Source organism: Callorhinus ursinus, unplaced genomic scaffold (assembly GCF_003265705.2).
Source record: "Callorhinus ursinus isolate GAN/ISIS: 27379988/994484 unplaced genomic scaffold, GSC_fseal_2.0 scaffold3, whole genome shotgun sequence".
NCBI lineage: Eukaryota > Metazoa > Chordata > Mammalia > Carnivora > Otariidae > Callorhinus > Callorhinus ursinus.
The window spans coordinates 27,808,775-27,831,913 of NW_027397065.1; the positions used below are offsets into that span (position 1 = coordinate 27,808,775).

General features: G+C 57.9%; 1 protein-coding gene across 11 annotated transcripts; it reads left to right on the plus strand.

Annotated features, from left to right (window-relative positions):
- Positions 1-35: 35 nt before the first annotated feature.
- On the plus strand, positions 36-16,401 carry PDLIM7 (PDZ and LIM domain 7). Of its 11 annotated transcripts, none has more exons than XM_025866908.2 (13): positions 36-176; positions 1,127-1,233; positions 4,842-4,993; positions 5,074-5,104; positions 5,569-5,687; positions 6,335-6,471; positions 6,634-6,670; positions 7,624-7,709; positions 7,852-8,098; positions 9,062-9,242; positions 15,535-15,655; positions 15,754-15,869; positions 16,060-16,401. In XM_025866908.2, the coding sequence occupies exons 2-13, from the start codon at positions 1,138-1,140 to the stop codon at positions 16,144-16,146; spliced, it is 1,410 nt and encodes a 469-aa protein (XP_025722693.1). In that variant the 5' UTR covers positions 36-176; positions 1,127-1,137; the 3' UTR covers positions 16,147-16,401. The 11 variants fall into 11 exon arrangements, with proteins under 11 accessions (XP_025722693.1, XP_025722694.1, XP_025722695.1 ...); XM_025866909.2 differs by having other exon boundaries at positions 7,861-8,098; XM_025866910.2 differs by having other exon boundaries at positions 7,639-7,709.
- The last annotated feature ends 6,738 nt before the right edge of the window (positions 16,402-23,139 follow it).

The window sequence follows — 23,139 nt, forward strand, 5'->3', positions numbered from 1 at the left end:
TCGTAGAGAGGCCGCTCGTGGGCGTGACTTTGACGGGGCGTGGCCTCTGGCTCCGCCCCCTCCCGCGGGCTCAAAGCAGACGGCGGCCGCGGGGGCGGGGTCAGAACACGGGTGGCCGATCCCAGCGCGGTTCTTTGGGGCCAGCTACCGGGCAGCGCCTCGGCGGGGCCGAGCAGGTACTGGCGACCGCGCGGTGCGTCTCGGGCTGGGCCAGGCTGAGGGCAAGAGCCTGCTGGGGACCACGGAGGGCACCGGGGTCGAGGCCAGCGCTGCGCTTCCTCCTGCGAGTCTGGGCCCCTGCCTCCGCCCCCGCCCCCGCCTTCCTGCGGCGAAGCCGGCTGCGGCAGGACCGATTGGCGCCTGCGCTGCTTCCTGCGCCCGGGACTCGGCCAATGCATGGGGCCCGGGCGGGGGACGGGGGAAACTGAGTCACGTCGGGATGGTTCTAGGCCTGTGCGGGAGGCACCACCCCAGCTGGGCTCCAGAATGAATCCCCTACCTGGCCACGCTTTGGGATCCAAGCCCTCACCGATTTCCATAGGAGCCATGGCCCCGCCCGGTCTCCCCCAGCGCCCAAAGGAGTCCTCATCAGCCTCGACCCGTCCGGGAATGGCTAGAACCCGCTCCAGCCGCCTCCCTTTCCACCCCTCCCCCTCGCGTCCCGAGCCCCCGTGTGCTCCCTCCGCTGGCTCCGCAGTGTCAGCTTACACGCCTTATATAGCCCGAGCAGGCTTCAGCGCGGCCTGCCTGTCGGGACCTGGGGGCGGGGGAGAAGAGCGCCGGCCCCTGACTCACCCGCCGTCTGTCCGAGGCTTAAGGCTGGCTTGGGGGGAGGCCATGTCAAATTAGCCCTGCAGCCCATCTCTGAATGAAAAGAACCTCAAGACTAAATGAGGGGAACCCCTCATCATCCCAGTCCCTGGGGGAGGGGGTTGCCCCTGCCTTTCCAGAATGAGGTCTGCCAGCCAGAAACCCAGCCACGCCTGACAAGGTGCCCGCCTACCGGTGCCCTGGCTGTGTTCAGCGGCTGCTCGTGCCTGCCTGGCACCAGTCCAAGGCTGGTGTCCGGAGCTGGGCTTGCCTGCACACCCACTATGCTGTCCACTCACCGTTTCTTTCCTCCCAGGAGCAGGCACCATGGAGTCCTTCAAGGTGGTGCTGGAGGGGCCAGCACCTTGGGGCTTTCGGCTGCAGGGGGGCAAGGACTTCAATGTGCCCCTCTCCATCTCCAGGGTGAGCCATCTTTGGGGGAGGGGCTCCCCCAGGAGTCTTTGGGTGTTCAGGTCTCCGGTTGGTGATGGGAGGAGTCTGAGCAGGAGTGAGCCAGGTTCAATAGAGCAGGAGGTATCTAGGTCCAGAGATGTGGTGGGCACCTGCCACAAAGACTCCCAACTAGGTGGGTACTGGGAGAGGAGCACCCACAGTTCCCCAGCATTGCCCTGTATTTTGATGCCATTCCACAAAGCTCCTGGGGCCACCTCTGAGGCCCCAGGGGAATGCCCATTCTGCAGGAGGGGAGCCTGAGGTCTCTGGGAAGTATCTAAGCTGCTTGAAGGAGCAGTGCTTGGAGCCAAGCCCCAGCCAGGGCATTCTTGACTGCAGGATCTCACTTCAGCCTCATTGCCACCCAGGGAATAGCAATTGTCATCCTGTTTTTCCAGATGAGGGAACTCAGGGCTCGGAGAGGTAGAGGGGCCTTTACAGCGATTCCTTGGCAAAGCAGGGATTTGAATTCAGGCACTGGGATGGTCTGCAGTTTGGTGGGGAGTGGGGGCACTTTCCAGCCTCTGTGAGATTTCTCCATCTTCATCCATTGGTCCTATTCAGGATGCAGTGGCCTCTGACCCAAAGCAGGGGTGTGGGTTGGGCCTCTAAGGTTCTAACTTCAGCTCCTGAAGGCCTGCTCTGGTGGGGGCGGAGCTGGGGGCTGGCTCCTCCCTGTGGCAGGGGGATTGCCTTATAAGCCCAAGAATGCAACCTCATGCTGGGATGGCCAGCTGGGGACTAGAGTCCACAGAGCTGAAAAAAGCTGGTTGAGGCCTGAACCCCTAAATGCCATTGGTGGGCCCCTCAGCTGGTGACCACGAGGACATAGCTGCAACTGTAGGGTCAGTTGTGGGACACAAAGAGGGCGCCCAGAGAGAATGAGGCCAGCCCTGGGACTGGTGTCTGTGGCCTGGGGGTCAGGAGGGGGCGGGGACTTCCTGCCTGCACATCCGCCTGTCCAGGGAGGCCCACCCAGGCGCCCACTGGGCAGGCAGCTGTTGGCAGGAAGCCCAAAGCAAGCACAGCCTGGAGGGGGCCAGGTTGTCCAGGCACTGCCCAGCCTGAGAGGGGCCCCAAGGCCAAGTCTGTCTACAGGAGTTGGGCTTGGTGGACAGGGCAGGCGGGTGGTCACTGTTCTTTCCAGGGACCTTTCCATGGGGTTCCCCTGGGAACTGCCCTGCCAGCTGGGTAGCTTAAGTCCCCCTACTACACAAACCCACCCCTACAATTGTCAAGGCTTGCTAGCTCTGAAAACGTATTCTATATTCCCCTCTCTGGGAAAGTGCTAGCCAATGTGGCTGGGAGCTGTAGGCCTTGGCTGGACTCTGAGACTCAGTTTCTTCATTGGAGGGGATGGGCAACATAATAGCCTGAGGGATGGACTTTAAGATGTGGCCTGTTGGGGGCACTCTGGGTCTGAGCTCCCTTGTCAGCAGCCCTCGCTGTGGGTGGGGCCACAGGCTGAGCTCAGCACTGGAGTTGGACCTAGGCCCTGGTGGGTGGGCGGGTGGGGTGGTCTTTTCTGAGTTGGGCCAGGCCCTCCCTCTCCGCTGACCCCAGGGAGGAGGGAGGGGCTAGGGCTGGCTGTGGGCCCAGGCCTGGGAGATGAGGTAATGTCTGAGACTTGGGGGTTGGGCTGCCTGTTGGAGTCCTCAGGCTGACTCACCCCCACCCTATGCAGTGTCCAGCTCTCTAGCTTTTCCCCTCCTTGACTCCTCAGGCCTCCTTGCTTCTCTCCAGCCCCCCACCCCACACCCAGGGTTTTCTCCTGCTTCCCTCTCCACCTCTGACCCGCCTCTCTCCCTCTTGAGCTTCCTGTCCTCGCTCGGGAAAGGAAGTAGTCCCCAAATCCCCACCCCTCCCTGGGAGCCAGCTGCTCCTGCCCACCCCCAAGACCTCTACCTCGGGCTTAGCCCACACCTCCCAGGAGCCAGCTTGTGTGGGTAGGGAGTGGCTGGACCAGGTTTCCCTTCTACTGACTCACCATGACCTTGAGTAAGTCACTTCTTTTCAAGGGTGTCACTTCTCTATGCTCACTATAAGGGGTTGTTGGATTGAACTAAAAGCTAGAGAGGAGATCTAGGCCCCAGACCCAGCCAGGGGTTTAGGGAGTTGTTTGAGGTAGGATGACCTCTGAGTTGGGTCCCAACACTCAGCAGAGGTAGCCTCGTGTAGTGGAGCCTTAGGGTCAGGGTCAGACCTGGCCTTGCTTCTTACCAGCTGAGCAGCTTGAGGCAAGTTACATAAACTCTTTTCCCATGTGTAAAATGCATATAATTTCAGACTCCACTCCGCAGGTTGTTGGAAGATTCGGTATTAGCATGTGACAGTACTAGGTGCTCAGTAAATGTCAGCTGCTCTTCTTACCATGTAGCAGATGAAAAAGGAGGCACCCAGCTGTCTTGCCCTTCTAACCTCCCAAGCGTGAAATGGAGCCAGCTCTCCCTTCTTGCCCCAGTGCTGCATCTGGTGTCTCTGCCTTCTGGAGATCTCTCTAGAACATCCCACCTCCCCTCTCCCTGCCTCAACTTCATCTGTGCATTAGCCCACCTGAGGAATCTCCTGAGGCCACGGGCAGCCAGTGCCTTGCAGTCCTACCCCCCCAATCTCTGAAATGTGAATTGGCCTTCCAGCACTTCCCCATGGAAGTGTACTTAATGCCAGGCCCCTTGCCAGATGCCCAGGCAGCTCTGTGGGCTTAGACCCACAAACAGCTGTGTCACCCCTTTCTGAGGGGCTAGAGGGCTGGGAGCGCCCACTGGGGTTTGTCAGGGTTACCTCTATCAGGGCTCTGGGAAATACCCCACTGGGACTTTCAAAGGGCTGATGGCCCCTCCTAACCTCAAGGCCAAGTCCTGGGTCCTTCAGTCTCAGTTCATGCTGGTGGTGACCGTTACTGCCAGCCCACTATTACCCCTCATTTGCCACAGGAACCGGGGATTCCCAGGGCAGAGCCCAAAGGACTGGGGGAGAGGGTAATGTGGCAATTGTGAAGGCTTCAGGGTGACACTCATTTACAACCTCAGCTGACACCTCGGGCCCCCTTCAGTCACTTCACGGGGAACCTGGAGATGGCGGGGGCCTATTCCTGGCTCTCACAGGGTCCTGGCAGATCCCTGTAGCTGGCCCCGGGACAGGGTGCTGGGAGTGTAAGAGGTCAGTAGGAGCACCTGGCAGTGTCCTGTAGGAAGTGGCCATAGGCAGAAGCCAGCGGTGGGTGAAACTGCCTAGGCAGGAGGCCAGCAGGAGGCTCAAAGGCTGTGGTTGGAGCTGAGAAGCTTGGGGCTTAGCCTGCAGGTGGCTACTTGGTGATGTCACAGCAGTTCTGCACTGTGGGGAGGGAGGTCATGGAGGTGAACAAATGACTAAATAAATAGGGTAATTCGGGTGTTTGTGAAGTTCAGGTGAACCCCACCCGCCCAGATTGTTTTAGTGTTCTGCAGCTGCCCAGAAATACGTTGAATGAAGAGGCCTCTGGGTTCTAGAAGCAGGGCAGCTTAAGCAGGGTTAACTAATGTTGGCCTCGGTTTGGTCTCCAGAGGCTTGGGCAGCCGTGACCTTCCATCTCTCCACAGCTCACTCCTGGAGGCAAAGCTGCACAGGCCGGTGTGGCTGTGGGTGACTGGGTGCTAAGCATCGGTGGAGAGAATGCCGGGGGCCTTACGCACATTGAAGCCCAGAACAAGATTCGTGCCTGTGGGGAGCGCCTCAGCCTGGGTCTCAGCAGGTACAAGGGCCCTGGCCTGCCTGGCGGGTGGGGGCACCCCCAGGCCTGGCCTACTATTACCCCTTCCCCTTCTCCTCCAGGGCCCAGCCGGCTCAGAGCAAACCGCAGAAGGTAGGCCTAGGACATCTGAACAGGACATCTGGGCGGTGGGAGGAGTGGGACTAGACTGCTGAGCTGACTAGCCCTCCCCCACAGCAAGGAGCCCTGATACCCCCATGCCTGGCCCGAAATAGAGGGTGGGCGCCAGAGCTGGGGTAGTCTGGGAAACTGGGAGTTGGGCTGGGAGCTGCCGCACGGTCTGGGCACCACGCATGTCTGCCTGTCTGTCCGCTGCCTTCCGCTGGCCTGTGCTACAAGCCCCGCTCGTCTGCCCTTTGGCCCGCGTGGGCTGAGATCATCCCTCCCACATGGGCCCCTTGAAACCTGAGGTCCCTCCCCCCACCTGCCCCATGCCTCCGGCCAGATGTGTGGGTGCGGGGCTGGAGCACCGCTGTCCTCTCCACGCCAGGGGGGCACCCCCCTCCGGCCCAGCGCCCCCACCCCTGCCTGCCCTGCCCGGCTCTGTCTCTGCCCAGGCCCTGGCCCCTGCCGCGGACCCCCCGCGGTACACCTTTGCACCCAGCGCCTCCCTCAACAAGACGGCCCGGCCCTTCGGGGCGCCCCTGCCCGCTGACAGCGCCCTGCAGCAGAATGGGTACGTCGGTCCTGCCCACCCACCGCCTGCGCCCACGCCATCTGTCTGAGGCCCCACGCCCCCGCAGCGCGCGGCTGCTCAGTCTGCATTGCGCCCCAGCCTGGCTGGAACCGTGCGGCAGCGACCCCTGGCGGCTGGGGCGGGGCTGTGGGCACTGGGCCCCTCCGAGGGTGTGGCTCTTGCCCAGGCGCTCTGCTACCTGGGCGCTCTGAGCCAGGCAGCGCCCCCCAAACTGGTGGCCCGGGGTTGGGGTGTGGTGTCGGGCGACTGAGCCCTAGATACTCAGTGCAGCCTTGCCCCTGGCTACTCTGACCCCTTGCCATTTTTCTTCTTCCTTGTGTCTGTCCCTTTGTCCCTTTATCTGTCCATCTGTCTATTTCCTTCACAGGTGCAGACCCCTGACAAGTCAGTGAGCCCCCTCTGCCTGTCCCTTTCTTCCTTCTTTTTGGCATTCTGGGCGGTGGCCCCTCCCCACCCTAGCTGCCCTCCTTTCCTCTCACTTAGCTACCCTCCCCCGCCCCAGCAGGGCCCTGGCCTTGCCCTCCCCCACTCTCCCAGCACCATAACCCACATGCACCAATCCCGGGAGGGGCTGCCCCCACTGCCCACCCGCCTGCATGAGGTTCTGAGCCACACCCTCCCCACAGACAGCCCCTCCGGCCGCTGGCCCCAGACGCCAGCAAGCAGCGGCTGATGGAGGACACAGAGGACTGGCGGCCTCGGCCCGGGACAGGCCAGTCCCGTTCCTTCCGCATCCTTGCCCACCTCACGGGCACCGAGTTCAGTAAGTGCCAGCCCAGGGCAGGGCGGACTCTCCTGCTGGCTCCCAGCCTGGGCCCGGGCTCTGCTGGGAGCCTGCTCTGGTGCCCTGTGACCTTCTGCCGGGGCTCAGGGCTGGGGTGGCCCTCGGTCTTCTCTTGGTCAATGCCTGCCTCTGCCCTCTCAGTGCAAGACCCGGATGAGGAGCACCTGAAGAAGTCAAGGTAAAAGGATGGGCCATAGCCCCTCTTTCTCACTTCCTGCCTTGCCCATTCCAGCCACCGCCCTGTTTCTGCTCCTGAGGGTCCCTCGCCAGGGCTCTCCGTTTTCCTTCCTTCTTTCCTTCCTTCCTTCCTTCCTCCCTTCCGTTCTCCCTCCCTTCCTCCCTTGCAACTCTCCTTCCTTCTACTTCCTCCTCCTTCTCTCTGCCCCCCAGGGAAAAGTATGTCCTGGAGCTGCAGAGCCCACGCTACACCCGCCTCCGGGACTGGCACCACCAGCGCTCTGCCCACGTGCTCAACGTGCAGTCGTAGCTTGGCCCTCACCGGCCGGCTGCCCTCTCTGCCTCTCTCTTTCTGTTCCTCCCACCCAGGGCACCCCCCCCTTGGTTGCTGCAGCTTCTGCCTAGCTCACTCCCTCCTTTCCTGCCCCTGGACTGAGCCTCCTGCTGGCCTGGCAGAGGGGCTGGCCTTGTCTGACACTGCCTTCCCTCTTTGCCCTGTGGTATGTCTCTCTGCCAGGTCTGTGCTGGCTCAAGCATGGAAATAAACATTCTCAGCCCTGCTTCCTCTGCCTCTGCCTTCTATCTTTGTGGGCTTGGTTTGTGGTTTGGGTGTCGGGGTGTTAGATGGTTCAGACCCAGTGTGGGCCATGCCAGTCTGGGTCTCAATGAGGGGTGGTACCTGGCAAAGCAGGCCCTGCCGTCAGAGCTAGATCTCTGGGATGAGGAAGCCCCGAGAACTGCCCCAGAAGGGAGAGAGTCCTGCTCCACCTCCCAGCCCTGTACGACAGGCCTGCCAGCTGGAACCTGGCTAGGAGAAGCCACTGCCCTACCCATACCTACTCCTGTGGGACCTGGAGTCCAGCCCAGCAGCTCTCATGCACCCAGGCATCTCCCATGGGGACAGCAGGACCAAGGTTGGGGGGTGGGGCCACGCCAGGAGCCTCAACCATACAGGGCCTTGAATGGCAGATCTTGCAGCCAGGTGCCCAGGACAGAAGCCCCAGCCCCAGCCTCAGCTACACCCCAGGAACCCTGGCCTGGTGAGAGAGAGTGGGCTTGGGCCTGGGGAAGGGTGGGTAGCCTCCAGGGGCATGCGGGTGGGGGGGGAGCCTCCAAGCTGCCCCAGGCTCAATTCCCTGACCTTTGGGGTCCTGGGCACCTCCCTGGAGCCACTTTCCTTAGCCCTGGCAGGCCCTACCGCCCCCAGTCCCACTAGCCGCCCACCCTGGGCTGTGGACCCCGCATTTGCTGAGCGCTACGCCCCGGACAAGACGAGCACGGTGCTGACCCGGCACAGCCAGCCAGCCACGCCCACGCCTCTGCAGAACCGCACCTCCATCGTGCAGGCGGCCGCTGGAGGGGCCACGGGAGCAGGCGGTGGCAACAATGGCAAGACTCCTGTGTGCCACCATTGCCACAAGGTCATCCGGTGGGTGGCCCTGTTCCTTTTCATACTCTGGCCTTTCCCATCCTAAAGCCTGGCCCAGGCATCTTTCCGACCTTTGCGCCCCTGACTGTCTCCGCACTCATCTGGCTGACACTGTGGGAGGATGGGGATTCGGTTCCCAGTAGTGGTGGGGGCAGAGGCCTGGGCTAGGTCCTCAGATTCTGCATCCTGCATCCCTTCCCCCACTGCACCCCACGTCAGCCTCTATCAGCCCTGCTGACGTGGAGGAAGTGCCAACAACACACTCCAGCTGCACCCCTAGAAAGGCCGCTCTCTGGGCAGGGAAGGGCCTGCCCCTCCCAGCCCCTCTGCTCTCCCTCCTGTTCACTTGGTCTCTGCCAAACCTCTGCTCTCAGGACAGACAGGCCCGAGGCCCCTCCCTCCCTGTGCTGTTCCCTGGGGCCCAGCAGGGTCACACAGCACCCCCAGAGTCAGCGTGCTGGCTCCTTAGAACCTTGCTAGTTCTCAGCCCTGGTCCTGCACTGCTCTTGACTCCTGTCAGCTCTTAGGCTCTGCAAAGAACCCCCTTCTTCAGACATTTATGTGGGACCTGCAGGCCCCTCCCCAGGCCAGATGGACCAGGCAAGTGGGACAGGGTGGGGACCAGGGTCGGCTCGGGTACCCACTGTTCTTCAGAGCCCGTGGGCACTCTGGGCCTCCTACCCCCAGGGCCCCAGTTCCTCTGGTTTGTCTCACTGGGCCCAGATCAGCAGCCCCCAGCCAGCGTAACCCTCCTCCTCCTCCCAGCACTGCCTGTCACAATTTCTTGTCAGAGCGGTGCAGCTTCATCACTGTGTCATCACTCGGGTCACCTCCCATGCCTGTTTCTCCTTTATCTGGACAACGGGGAGCATGAATTTCCCTTGCAGGCTTCAGAGTAGGTGTTCACTAACGTTACGTAGGACAGGCGTACACTCCCTCTCACTGCCCTCGCCTCCCCCTCAGGGGCCGCTACCTGGTTGCGCTGGGCCATGCATACCACCCCGAGGAATTTGTGTGCAGCCAGTGTGGGAAGGTCCTGGAAGAGGGCGGTTTCTTTGAGGAGAAGGGTGCCATCTTCTGCCCACCCTGCTATGATGTGCGCTATGCACCCAGCTGTGCCAAGTGCAAGAAGAAGATCACAGGCGTGAGTGGGGCTGGTGGGGGGCAGGGGGAGGGCGAATATGACCCCATCAGCATGGAAGAGTGCTAAGGAGGAACTCTTGGGCCTGGGGGCTCTCCCCTCAGGAGTCCTTTGGATCCTTAGCATCTTAATAAACAGGATGCTATATTAGTCTCATTTTACATTAGCCAAGATCCTCTTCACCGATGACCAAAGTCCTGCTCAGAGGGGCTCAAGCAAGCAAGAGTGTTACAGGTTTCCCTGGCTCTCTGGAAAGTAGAGCGTTCCTGTGAAACTTTCACAAGCCAAAATGGCGTGGTAAAGAAGCAAGTACTGTTAATTTATGTGGAAGAAAATTTGAGCGTTCCCAGACCCAAAAAATAACCTCATGTAGGCTTGTCTGGTACCTTTGGACACATCTTGCTAGCAGATGCACAAAGTAAATCAAGATGAAGCGCAGATGCTCACAGACTCAGCTCCGAGCTGTGGCGGCCTGGTGCCGGGATGCCGAGCGTGGCTCCTGGGGAAGGAGCCGGGTGGGGCCCCCTGCTCAGGTGAGGGGTTTGAGCTGCCTCTATAATGGCTCACTGCGAAACAAATGCTGAACGCTCTTTTTCACTTTTTGTCTTTTTTATAAAAGCAAAATTCCTTTCAGTTAGAGGGTCCATCATAAGAGTGAAGTGGTATATCGTTAGCTTCTAAAAAGCAGGAGGTATGTGCATGGACTCAAACACTCAGAAAGCCTGAGGGGCACTAGCTTCAGGTCTAGCTGAAGGCATGTCCTGGGGTCATCAGGACTTTTCCCCCCACTTGCCTCTGTTGTCGTGGTCTGTTTTGGCTTCGTTCCCTGCGTACTTTTACTTAGAAGCTGGCAAAGATGGCGCCACAGTGGCTCCAGGATTCCCTCTCCGCAGCTTAGCACCACAAAGCGAATAGGAGCACCCCGGGGCCAGCTGACATGTCAGGGGTCCCAGTGCTGATGCTCATGGCAACAGCTGTGTCACATACCCATCTCGGGCCTCAAGCCGCAGGACGCAGATTAGCCGGGCCTGGGTGACACCCGCCGGACCCGGCGGTCCCACCCGCACCACAGACAGAGTGAGGTGGGGTCGGTTCCCTGAAGTAAAACAGATGACGTTACCCGAAGAGGGAAGGCCCACGCGGATGCCAGTGGCTGTGTCAGTGGGGTTGCATTCAGCGGCGATAATAAAACCTCACTACAGAGGTTTCAGCAGAAGGGGTTATTTACTTCACTCACAAGAATCCTAGGGCTGAAACAGCAGCTCCAGGATGCCTTTGGGCTTTTCCTACCTTTGGCTCCGAAATCCTTACCATGCAGACCTTTGTCCCCAAGCCTCTTATATCATGCTTACCCGAAGACTACTCAAGCCCCAGGCCTTGTGTTCTTGTTACAGGCGGAAGGAGAAGGAAGGGCCAAATGGCCTTATTTTAACAAGGTTTTTGCTTTTGACTCTGGAAGAAAAACCAGGACCTTGCATCTTTATCTCAGTGTTTGGAATTGTTATCCTTTGAGCACCTGAGCTGCAGGGGAAGTTGGCAGACCCAGGATGTTAGCCTTCATCTTCCGTGAGAAGGCAGAAGGGAGTCGTGACAGGCTTTGAGGAGGCTGACCCACCAGGTGTGCCACCTCCAGTGCACAAGAGGACAGACAGTTCACTGTGCCTGGAGGGCATAGGACTATGGAGTGCCAAAGCCAGAGGGCCAGACACAAATTTGTGATTCAAAAGCCTGTTCTTCCGACTGAGGCTAAAGACACAGCAGAGCCTGGCCATGTTTTCTGCAGGGTAACCCAGCTGCCAACAGGAGCCAGGCTTGGGGCTTGGCTCATTGTGTCATGAGCATAGAGTGATGGGCCATCTACCTGCCCCCATTCATTCTTATTAAGTGCGGACAGTGTGCCAGATAGTGTGCCCCTTGCTCAAGGACGCCTCATGAAATAACAGGTTTGGGCCCTGCCCCTGGGAGCTCCTACTTGGCGGGGAGGACTCAGAGGGTGTCAGGGGGTCAAGGGCACAGCTGGAGGAAAAAGGGGCAGACCAGGCAGGGTGAAAAGCTAATGGGGTTCCTGTCACACATGTATGGAAACTGAAGCCCAGAGAGGGACAGAAACTGCCCAAGGCTGCAGAGCATGAGAGCTAAGCTGGAGCGGTCCCAGACACTGTTGACTCCCAGCTTGGGCTTTTCCTGACATTTCATGCTTCTTATTTCTGGATACAGAGGCAGAGCTGCCAGATGTGGCCAGAGAGCTCTGTAGTGATGTTCCTATTAGTAAGGATTACCTTGACCGCAAGCAAAAACTCAAAACAGTGGCAGCTTACTTTCCACCTAAAAAAGTCCAGGGGTGGGCAGTCTGGGACTAATGGGCAGATCTAGGCTTCTGTATCTTGTTTCTTGGCCATTCTCAGCACAGGCTTACTTAACACTCTTAATCTGAGATGAGCCTCGGCCAAAATTGCCACGTTTCAGCCAGTAGGAAGCGCGGGAAGGGGAAGAAGGGAAGGAAGGCCCATGGCAGCCATCTTGAGATGCCACCACTCAACCTTTGGGCTTCCTTCCCATTGGCCATATCTCAGTCACATGACCATGCTGAGCTGCAAGAGAGGCTGGGAAAGACAGTCTATTTGGGGCAGCCATGTGCCCAGCGAAAAAATGGAGATTCCATCAGTAGACAGGAAGGGGGAAGTGGATATTATCACAGTCTTTGTCCTTGTTTTTGTTTTTTTTTTAAGATTTTATTTATTTATTTGAGAGACAGAGAACGAGAGATAGAAAGCACGAGAGGGAAGAGGGTCAGAGGGAGAAGCAGACTCCCTGCCGAGCAGGAAGCCCGATGTGGGACTCAATCCCGGGACTCCAGGATCATGACCTGAGCCGAAGGCAGTCGCTTAACCAACTGAGCCACCCAGGCGCCCAGTCTTTGTCCTTGTAATGACAGTTTGTGTTGTGGAGCACTTACAGTGTGGGGGGCATCCAGGTTCACGGTCCTACTATAGAAGTCAGTGTGGTGATTCCCACTTTCTAGATGAAGGAATTTTGCCCCAGATCATAGTCCTTTCCCTGCCAGCCTGGCCACACCCCACTGGGCTATTCTAAGAGAATGGGCTGGATCCCAGGACCTTTCCTGAGCTGGGCATCTACAAATCAAGGCCCCACTGTCGGAGGACTGCGCTCTCTGCGTTCCACTGCGCTCTTGTCCTGCTGCACCTCTGTCCTGAGTGGACAGGGTTATCACCCCGGCCACAGATGAGGAGCCAAGCCTAACAGGGCCTGGCTGGCTCCCAGGTCCTGGAGTAAGCCTTGGGTGGCAAACCCTCTCCTGCCCCAGCCCAGGCTAATGTTCCACAGAGGCCCAGGAGCCCTTAGCTTCCCCTCTTGCAGGGACTCAGGGCCTGACCTGCCTTGAGGCCCCACACTGCCCTCTGCCTGCTCTAGATCTGAATGCTGCTGGCCCTGGTTGGCCCAAGGGTCCCCGGGATTGTCAGCCCAGGCCCAGCGAGAGAACAGACTCTCACTCTAGGGGAAAGGGCAGGGGGAGGCTTACCTCCCCAGCCTGCCAGGCGCTCCATTCCTGTCTGCGCCCAGAGCTCAAAACTGTTCCTGCCCTGGGAGATCAGGATGGAGCATGGGGAGAGAAATGCAGGGCAATCAGCTAGTTTCCGTGGAGTTGGAGGGAAACTGCACAGCGTGAGGGACACATTAGAGGGGACCTACCCAGGTTTGGGGGCCACCTGAAGCCCTATACTCTTCAAGTTCACCTCTCACCACTTGCCCCTCTCCAGTGCTCCAGCCATGTGACCCATTTCATTTTGCCAATATGCTGTTTCCCTTACCACAGGGCCCTTGCACAGTCTGCCCTCTCTGCCAGGAATACTATTTGAGCACCCTCTTTACCTTGTTTCTTCTCATCCAGAACTCCTATCATTTCCTCAGGAACACCTTCCCTGATACCCACCCTTTCCACCAGACCAAGTCCCCACAGTTTGCTCACTACTCCCCAGTGCTCTTGTCCCATCTTCTCCCCAGGTGTGAACTCCATGGGCTGGGACCAGGGCTGGTCTGCTTTGTATTGTGCTCCAGATATAGAGGATGATCAGTAAATGTTTGAAGGAATGGACAGAAGTGGTCTCTAAGCTGAACTTTAAAACTGAGTAGGAATTAGCTTGGAGAAGGATCAGGAGCGAGCACACTAAGCAGAAGGAATAGCTTGTGTCACCAGGTAACACCTGGGAAGGGTGCGAGATGAGGCCGAAGAGGTTAGTGGGGGCCGTGTTAGGAGTTTGGAGCTGGGGCTGATGAGGTCAGCTACGCTGCAGCAAGCTGCCTCTGGGCAGGGGGAGACAGCTGGAGAGGGGAACAGGCTGCTGGGGCCTGGGTCAGGGCAGTGGAGAGGGGAGACGCAGACAGACTGAGGAAACTAGGGCATTAAAATAAATACTGATAACTGGCTTCCAGGTTCTTCTGAACACCAGCAGAAAGCTGCCTCCCTGCTCACGCACGCACACTGGACCCCGCCCTGGGCTACCCTCGCTTTTGCCCAAGCCCCCTGTGCCACCAGCTCACAGCCAAGTTCCTTCACCTGGAGCCTTTGTCTACTTGAAAAGAGGCAGCACCAGGCGGTGGGAAGAGCCAGCCTTGGAGCTAGCTAGACTTGGGCATGAAACCCATTTCTGCCATCTATTGTCTATGTGACCTGGTGCGGGTCACTTTGTCTGGGCCTCACTAAAATGGTGGCAGTCACTGCCTGGCCGGGGTGGTTGTGAGCTATATGTGAGATGCGACAGAGAGGCAGAGACTGCGCACATGTCCTACTTGGTCTACACTTGCATTTTAAATTAATGGGCAATATTTGAAAATCAGATTTCACTTTAACACCTAGATTTCAACCTGAGCCTTCCAGGCATTCCTGCACGAACTGCTCAGCACCATCCCTACGGGTGCTCCCCAACAACACCTTGCCCTATGGAGTACACTACCTGGCCCCAGCAGGCATGGGGTCTGGGACCCCCAGCTTCAAATGTGGGGCCATCCTTACAACCTGCAAGGCTGGAATTAGGTTCCCGTTTCACAAGGGAAGGAACCAGGTGTCAAGAAAAAGTAATGCCATTAGCCAAGTTACCCAGCTAAGAAGCAAGGTCTGGTTGGACCCACAGATCTGACCCGCCTCAAGGCCCCACACTGCCCTCTGCCTGCTCTAGATCTGAATGCTGCTGGCCCTGGTTAGCCCAAGGGTCCCCGGGATTGTCAGCCCAGGCCCAGCGAGAGAACAGACTCTTCCCTGAGCCTCGGCTTCCTCCCCAGTCCATTGGAGCAGGTTAACTCACGAGCGCTTGTTGATGAGCACCCACAGGGACAGGTGCTGTTGCAGTACCGCGGCTACCAGAACAGTCCTGTCTCATTCCCTCCCGGACCTTACATTTGAGCAGGAAGAAGGGAGGAGAGGAAATGCTAAGCGATAGATACAATAAGTAAATCACCTGGTACTGTGTTAGTACAAGCTGGTGAGGGACGAGGAGAACAGAGTTAAAGGTATTGGGAACGTGGCATTGGAAGAGCAGATTGGAAGTCTTAACTGGTGGTGTCAGAACAGGCCTCTGGAGAAGGGGACACTGGAGCAGAAACTGGAAGGCAGTGAGGGGTGAGACTTGGGACATACCTGGCAGAGAGGACAGCCAGTGTGAACCCCAGGACTGGCATGCCTGGCGCGTCAGCCACGGGCAAGAGGCCATGTGGCGAGAGCAGAGGGTGCAGAGGCCAGAAGGAAATGCAGCGCAGGCAGGGATTCAAGCAGAGGGGAATGTGGACTCGCTCAGCTTGACGTCAGTCTGTAAGGCAGGAGGAGGAGCTCAGAGGTGAATTTTGGGCCGTCCCCCAGGCCAGGAATGCCTGAGGCTCACAACCCGCATCAGGGAGGCAGTGAGAACTGGTCAGGATCTGGATGCACCTTGAAGACGGACCCCACAGGGGTTCCTGGCAAACTTGATGTGATGCATGAGAGAAAGGGGCATCTCAGCTGAGCAGATTGGAAGGATGGAGTTGCCGTCAACTGAGCTAGGGACAGCTGTGGGAGAGCAGGTTTGGGGTACAGAGGTGAGGTGCCGAGCTCTGCACAGGGCAAATCTGAAAGGCATAGTGGCCATCCGTGGGGAGACCTCAGGGCCGGAGGTAGAGCGGGAATGGTGGGTGTGCAGATGGAACATTTACCCTGGGAAGGAAGAGGGCCCACGGCCAGCCTTCCTATGTCCCCAGCTCTGGAGAGGAGGGGCCAAGCTGCCTGGTGACTGTAGCGTCCTCCTAGGAGATCATGCATGCCCTAAAGATGACCTGGCACGTGCACTGCTTCACCTGTGCGGCCTGCAAGACGCCCATTCGCAACAGGGCCTTCTACATGGAGGAAGGCGCACCCTACTGCGAGCGAGGTAGGTGGCCCCCCCAAGGGTGGGGGGGCACAGGTAAGGGGTGGGGTGTGGGGCAGGAGAGAACCCAAGGCCCCCTTCCTCTCTGCCTCCACCCTCAGACTATGAGAAGATGTTTGGCACAAAATGCCGGGGCTGTGACTTCAAGATCGACGCAGGGGACCGCTTCCTGGAGGCGCTGGGCTTCAGCTGGCATGACACTTGCTTTGTGTGTGCGGTGAGTTACACCCCTCCCCCTGCCCCCCCCCCGGCCCCCTGCCTTGGACTCGGGTCCCCCTCCCCCACCCTCACCCGGGGTTCTTCACCAGCCTCCCTTCCACTCCCTGCCTCTGGAATTCATGAGAGGTTGGGAAGGGGACTCTCCTGCCACCCCCAACCCCGTGTGGCTTGAGCCTGGCCGTCCTCAGATATGCCAGATCAACCTGGAAGGAAAGACTTTCTACTCCAAGAAGGACAAGCCCCTCTGCAAGAGCCACGCCTTCTCCCACGTGTGAGCGCCTCCCACCCACCGCCCGTCTCATCCAGCCCAGCCCGAGGGAGCTCCAGTTCCAGGGGCATCGCCCCAGATTTCTGGATAGGGCTGGCGGAGGTCACCCCAACCCCAACTCCTGGCCTGAGCCTGGGGTTCCCTGGGCCCTGCCCTCTCCCCTTCATTCCCTCGCACTCCCTCCACCTCCATCACACACCGGTGCTGGCCACACCAGCCCCTGTTCACACCCAGTGCCACAATAAACCTGTATCCAGCCGTGTCCTGCGTGTGCTTCTGCCTGTGCATTAGGAAGGCTGGGATTTGAGGCCCGTGGCAGGGTGGAGATTAAGATGGTTTTCCCAGGGCTGGCTGTCCTGGTCATCCTTGCGATGGGGACTTAAGACAGCTCATGGTCAGCAGGAGAAGGTCAAGGGGGATCCCATGTGCTAGGCCCCAGCACCCACGGGAGGGGTGTCTGATCGGGACTGGCTTGGGGGTCAGAGCAGACGAGTTGGAGGTACATCTGCAGAGATGGGAGGTGGAAAACAGCGACAGCCAGAGTGAAGGCCCAGAGGTGCCAGCCGAATGCCACAGCAGAGCGTGGGGCTGGAGAGCACAGCCCCCGGGGCCTGGGAGGCCAGGCTAAAGAGCTGGGAGTGCATCGTGAGGGCGAGGTGGGGGTGTCAGGGCACAGAAGAGCATGAAATAGTGAAGCAACTCGTTCAGATTTGTATTGTAAAAGAGCTCTGAGAGCTGTAAGCAAGGTGGACAGAGGAAGGGGACTAGGAGGAGGGGCGGGGGCCACGGAAAGGGAGGAGCAGAAAGTGACTCGGCAGAGATGGAACCCAGGGAGCCTAGAGTGGGGGCCTGAGGGATGTGAGGGGTGAGGAGAGTCAGGAAGGCAACTCTGCTACGTATCTGGAATATACCAGTCATTGCTCACACCATCTCATGCCATCCTCACAGCCATCCTGGGAGGTGTCTACCCTCACTGTGGAGATGAAAGGTTAGGAGACCTGACCGAGGTTTCATAGCTCCTGAGCCATGGGCCAGACTAGATGCCAGACCTGAGTCTGGGCATCCTTCATCAGCGAGTGCACCTTGGAAGCTCCCTTCTGCCTGCTGTCTTGAAACTTGGAGGCTCCGGTAGTGGCCCCATCTTTCTATGGGGCTTCTTGCTTCCCACCGATAGCCTCCACCACCCTAGGAGAACTGTCATCTCTCCCTCCCATCTCAAGCCTGGACTGGAGAGAGACTGAGGAGAAACCAGACTAGGGCCAGGACAACTTGGCATGAGGACCTTTAGCATGTCTGAAGTTGCTGGCACTCTCAGCAAGGTCCTTGGGCCTGTCCTTTTCAAGAGAAGAGATGGCCCCTCTGTTGTGTTCTCTTGAGCACCCCTGGAGCATGAGGGCAGGGCTTCCTGTGTCATTTTTGTCACGCCTTGCCAGAGTCTAGAACAGTGCCTGGCACACAGTGGATGCCCAGTGAATGTTGAATGACTGGATGGGGTGCCTGTGGGACATTTATGTGACAAATTCAGGGAGTAGATGAAGATTCAAGTCCATATTCACCTCAGATTCAATTCACGAATGAGTTTGGGACAGGCCCAGGAAGTCACAGATGCATGTAATTGATGCCCAGAGCGAGAGGAGCAGGGCCGGGCAGGTCATGCAGGAGTGAAGCAGGTAAGATGCGGTGTCCTTTCAGTGGAGACATCTCTAGCATATTAATCACAGTATCTTTCGCTTCCACAAAGAAATGCACTCTCTCCCACTTCTCTTGAACCATGAAGCCCTCTCAGTCCATCCTTGGTTTCCATGGATACAGGTGAGCAAGAGCACAGGGGAAGATGGTGAGAGCTGCTGGGAGCAGTCTAGGGGGAGTCTTCTGGGGGCAGCCACTCTCGGCCCCGAGCAAGGGCCACCACGTAGGAATGCCCAGCTGTGCCAAATCTGACAGTTTACCAACAGAATCCAGAGACTCAGACTTTCATGTGAAATCTGGCTTTTGGATGTTGGCAATTAAGTTCGATTCTTTTTTAACCTGTTACAAAAATAATAAACATGGAACAAATCCAGCATGAGGACAGCAGGGGAAGAAATGAGAGGCCAGGAAGCAGCAACATCCCAGAGGAAACAGACAGATGACAGCCTCTGGAGAGCTCAGGGCAGGGAGGCAGGGGCAGGGCAGGAGTGTTTCCAGAAGTTGCTAACAGTGTCATCCAGGCAGATAAGGCCAAAGAGTCCCCGCGGGCATTTCTCAGCAAAGCGACCATGTTTGCCAGATCAGTTTAGCAGAGAGCTGGGGCAGCAGGGTGAGAGGAACGATGGGGAGGGCTAGCGAGATGCGGGAGGAGAGGAGGTGAGAGAGTGCAGACAGCTCTTCAGAGGCTTGGCTGTGGTGGGCCAGGAGGAAGCCGGACCGCTAGCAGCCAGGGGCAGCTGGACAGCCCAGACGGGTGGAGGGAGGAAGCTGGGAGGCTTCTGCCCAGGGAAGGTGGTTGAAGAAGGGGAAGTGGGGGGGGGGGGGGGACAGGGAGGGGAGGGTGAGGAGCAGAGAGCTGGGGGCCTGAATCTGAGGAAAGAGGAGCTAGCCTAGATGGAAGGAAACACAAGCATGGGGTACCTGCTTTGAATGCTCCCTCCCTCTGCCAGGAACCACAGAGCAATAGTTTATATATAACTTAATCACAGAAAATCACTTAAGAGGGATGCGATTTTTTTTTAAAGATTTTTTTTTTTATTTATTTGAGAGAGAGAGAATGAGAGACAGAGAGCATGAGAGGGAAGAGGGTCAGAGGGAGAAGCAGACCCCCCACTGAGCGGGGAGCCCGATGCGGGACTCGATCCCGGGACTCCAGGATCATGACCTGAGCCGAAGGCAGTCGCTTAACCAACTGAGCCACCCAGGTGCCCAAGAGGGATGCAATTAAAGGCATGTTTCAGAGGAGGGAACTGAGCCTCAGAGAGTGAAAGTGACCTGTCCAGAGCCCCCCAGCCAGAATGGCCTGGGTCTGCTGCTCCCAGGATCAAAGGCTGAAGTGCTCCCCACTGCACCTCCCCAAAGAGCTTCAGGGATCACGGTGTTCCAAAGCTGGGGTGTGAGGCTGTGCGGGTGGAGGCTATGGGGACTGGGAAATGTCCTTGTGCCAGGCAGGGGAGGCCATTAGCGCCCTTGGAGAGTACAGTCTCCAACTGAGGGGGCAGAGCCCACAGCGGGGGCATGAGTGGGCAACTGGAGAGGCGGCAGGCAGGGGAGGGGCTTTTGCCAGCCCTGAGCAGTTTGAGCTCATTTGAAGTCAGCGGGGAGAGAGGCAGTGCAGGGCCAGGGACTGTTCCACTGGAGGACAGAGTACAGAGAACTGATGATTCTGGGGCTGCCTCCTCAGTGCCAGGTCCCACGTGGCCTAGGAACATTCACAGTCCTGTGGGCCCCTCCAAGCAGCCCTGCTAGGGAAGGGGAGTTGAGGCCATGGGCTGAAGGGCCGGGCCCCACAACACGCAGGGACCAGCGGCTGGGATTCCAACAACCCTGTGAGTGGAGGAAGGGCCCCTCCCTAGCGGGGCCTAGAAGAGGTGGGGGCCAGGGCTCCAGGGGCCACAGTGGAGCAAGAAGCTTGCTGGGAGTCTGGAAAGAACTGGGTGGGGGGCGGGGCCAGCCCAGGGAGATTGTGCGGTGAGGTCACCACAGAGTGGCCAAGGAGGGTCCTCCCTCTCAGGGCCGGGGCAGGGCGGGGCACCATAAGGCCAGCTCAGCTTTCACCCATGTCCTTGCCGCAGACAAAAATGACTACTACTTGGGGATTAGGTAGTTTAGGAAGGACTCTTTCAGCTGTCATTCAAACTAGTTTTAGCAAAAACAGGGACAATTTGTCTCATTTAACTGGAAAGGTCAATGACAGTGGGAGTCTCTCTGAGCTTGCTTTCTCCCTCACTCTCCATCTCTCAGCTTTGATTTCTTCATGCTGGCTGTATTCTCAGGTGGGTCTCCCCATTATTGGCAAAGATGCCCCTCAACCAGCCCCAGGCCCACATCTTGCCAGCTCAGTAGCCCCAGTGGAGCCTTTCTTAATGGTTCCAGCAATAGTCTTAGAGCTGACACCCATTGGACTGACTTAGGAGACGTGTCCCTCCCTGAAGCAGTCTCGGCATCTGCCCACCGGCCTGGACTACATGCTCCCCTCTGGAGCCTGCAGTGGAAAAGCAGCCAGAAGACAGGGACAGGGACACTTAAGCATGGACATCCACAGCACTGGGCACACTTCCTCCCCTCCGAGTCCCGGACCACCACCACCACCACCACCACCACCACCACCCCCCACCCGCCCCGTGAGTCCCACCCTCATCTCTACAGCTGTAGCCTCAGGAACTACTTCTGGCCAAACTCTAGGCTAGGCCACACCCCCTGGAAACTTGAGGGTGCTAGGAGGGGAAGCAGGGAGAGCCTGTGGTGTGAAGTGACATGGGACAGACCTGGGTTCCCATCCAGACTTCGTTGCTCACCAGCTGCACGCCTCAGGGCAAGTCACTGCCCCTCTCTGAGCCTCAGTTTCCCCATCTGTAAAACAGGAATAGCGGCCCACACACCAATAGCATCTACTATGTGCCGTTGCCATTTTAAGCACGTTCTACTTTTTTTAAATCCTCGGACACTATGAAGTAGGCACTATCATGATCATCCCCATTTTATAGTTGAAGATGAGTGGAGACAAGAAAGGTCCAGCAATGAGTCTAAGGTTATACGGTTGGCAAAGTCTGTGCAGTGACAGCAATGGACTTAGCGGGAGAAGAGCTAGTGTGGTCAAGTGGCCGGCCCCGTGCCAGGGGCCGATGCCTGCGAAATGCATTGAGCCCTGTAGTGATGATGGGTACCCTTGAAGGGGTGCTTGGTTGGAACTTGGCAGAGGCAGGATGAGGGCAGAGAGGCTCTACCAGCTGGTGCTGACCAAGTGCTGAGGCCAACATGTATGTCAGCCTTGAAACCTTCCCTGAGAGTTGTGGGGAAGCACAGAACAGGAAGAGGGGAAGATGGGAAGATGGGCGTGGGAGGTGGGAAAGCCAGACTTCGAGGAGGAGGGGAGGGGTTTCGCACCTTTTAAGCCTCCATCCAGTCACATTTTATCCTTATAAATCGTCAAAGAGGAAACTCAGAGAGGGGAAGTCTTTTAGCCAAGGTCACACAGCCAGTGACCAGCTTCTGGATTGGAATCCTCCCTCTTTCTTGTCTCTTCTACTCCAGCAGCCACAGGACCAGCCTCCCAGTGTTGAGGGGAACTTGCATTCTAGGGATGGGAGACACCCAATATGTTAGTGACGTGAAGAGTGATCAGTGCTGGGAGTGGGAGACATGAGAGCCTGGTGGGTGGACCTCCAAGGAGGCACTGAGACCCACCCATCAAGGCTGGGCCCATGGGTTTGTTTCAGGGGTAGCAGGTGGCTGAAGAAAGGCAGATTCACGGAGGAGAGGGAGATCAGCGGTCACCTTCCTCCCACTGGTAAAGGAAAATGAAGACTATGATGGGGCCACTAAATTTGGCAACTTAAGGGTCCTTAGTGCCCCTGGCTGGAGCAGTGCCAGGAACAGCAGGAGCAGGAGGAGACAGACCGCAGAGCTACAAAGCGTAGGATGCCGGTGATACGGAAGCGTGAAGGGTAAGAAGACCAGAAGGGGTAGGCTCCAGGGCATGTAAGCAGGGAACCCTCCTTTCTCTCCCTGAAAATAAAGAAAACAGGGCATGGGACATATGAGGACTCTGTACTATCTTTGCAATTTCTCTGTAAATTTAAAACTGTTCTAAAATTAAAAGTTTATTTAAAATTATAGATGGCAAAGAGGTGAGAGTGGGGTGGCTGGAGAGAGTTTGTAGGTGGCTGAGGGGAAGCAGGAATTTGAGGAAGGGAGAGTATGCTTATTGGACTTCTGTTTTTTGGATGTGAAGTTGAGTGAGCAGGAGGCTGGGGAGGAGGAGGTGGTGGGGAGTTCTGAGCTGGGATACGTCAAGGGGAGCAGGAGGGGAATGAGGCCTGAGATCCCTCTACCTAGCCCTCCCAGGCACCCCTCGGCACTAATCCGGTCTCCTCGCTCCCCAGAATCCCACTGATTCTGCCTGGGCCTTGCTCCAAGTGGGGGCTGTGGAGAAACTGCTAGGGCCAGGGATCCATGAGCATAGTAGGTGCAGAGTTCCCCAGGCAGGTGTCTGTGAAATTCAGGGGGTTTGAAGAGGTTATTCCTACTCTAAAGCACTGGGACTCACTGCTGATTGCCGCACACTGATCTCCTTCTCCTCTTGGTGTAATTGATTACCCAACTCAGAACTCAGAGGCCCAGCTGGGGGCCACCTCCTCCTCCATCTCCCAGACTGGACCAAGTAAAGCTTGCTTGGTTCTGTCACCTCCCCCCAGAAGATGGGGGTGGGAGGCTTTGTAGGAGGTGGAAAAGGCTTCTTAGAGCTGGGGAGGGTTTCAGGGTCCCACCTTGGCAAGGTGGAGATGTTCCAGGAGGCCCTGGCAGTGGTGCTCACTCCCTTGTAGGGGACTTCTGTGCCCAGAGCTTTGGGACATAAAGGTGCAGAAGGCTGGCCCAGTAGTGTCCTTGGAGGAACCCTGCCCTGGGAGTCTGGGGTTAGATGATGCTTCTGGAACTGTACTGGGGATTCCTCTGAGAGGCCTGAGCCTTGGGAGAGAAGGCAAAAGAATTCTTAGGCTGGCCCCATCTGAGACAGCCCTGGGGGCAACTAGTAAGGGAGGGGGTGCCCAGAAGCGGTGTGGGGCAGGGACGGAGAAGTTGGGAATGCTGGGGTACTGAGCTGGATTGGGGCTGGGCATGGTCAAGGAGGCAGGGATGGAGGGGTGTGATTGGGAACTGGGAACCCCAGGGGAATAGGGTAGGCTGGACTGAGGAGGGTGCTGCTAGCGAAGGCGGATTGTGAATGTGTGGAGGTGCGCACTGATCATGGGGTTGGGAGTAGGCTGGGAAAGAAATGGGTTGGATGTGGGGTGGAGACACAGATGGCAAT

What these genes read in the sequence shown, in the direction of transcription:
- PDLIM7 (XM_025866908.2), top strand. Translation starts at nt 1,138, where the DNA reads ATGGAGTCCTTCAAGGTGGTGCTGGAGGGGCCAGCACCTTGGGGCTTT. An exon ending in AGCGCCCTGCAGCAGAATGG is followed by an intron (nt 5,688 to 6,334) that starts GTACGTCGGTCC and finishes CCCTCCCCACAG; the next exon opens with ACAGCCCCTCCGGCCGCTGG. An exon ending in GAGCACCTGAAGAAGTCAAG is followed by an intron (nt 6,671 to 7,623) that starts GTAAAAGGATGG and finishes TCAACCATACAG; the next exon opens with GGCCTTGAATGGCAGATCTT.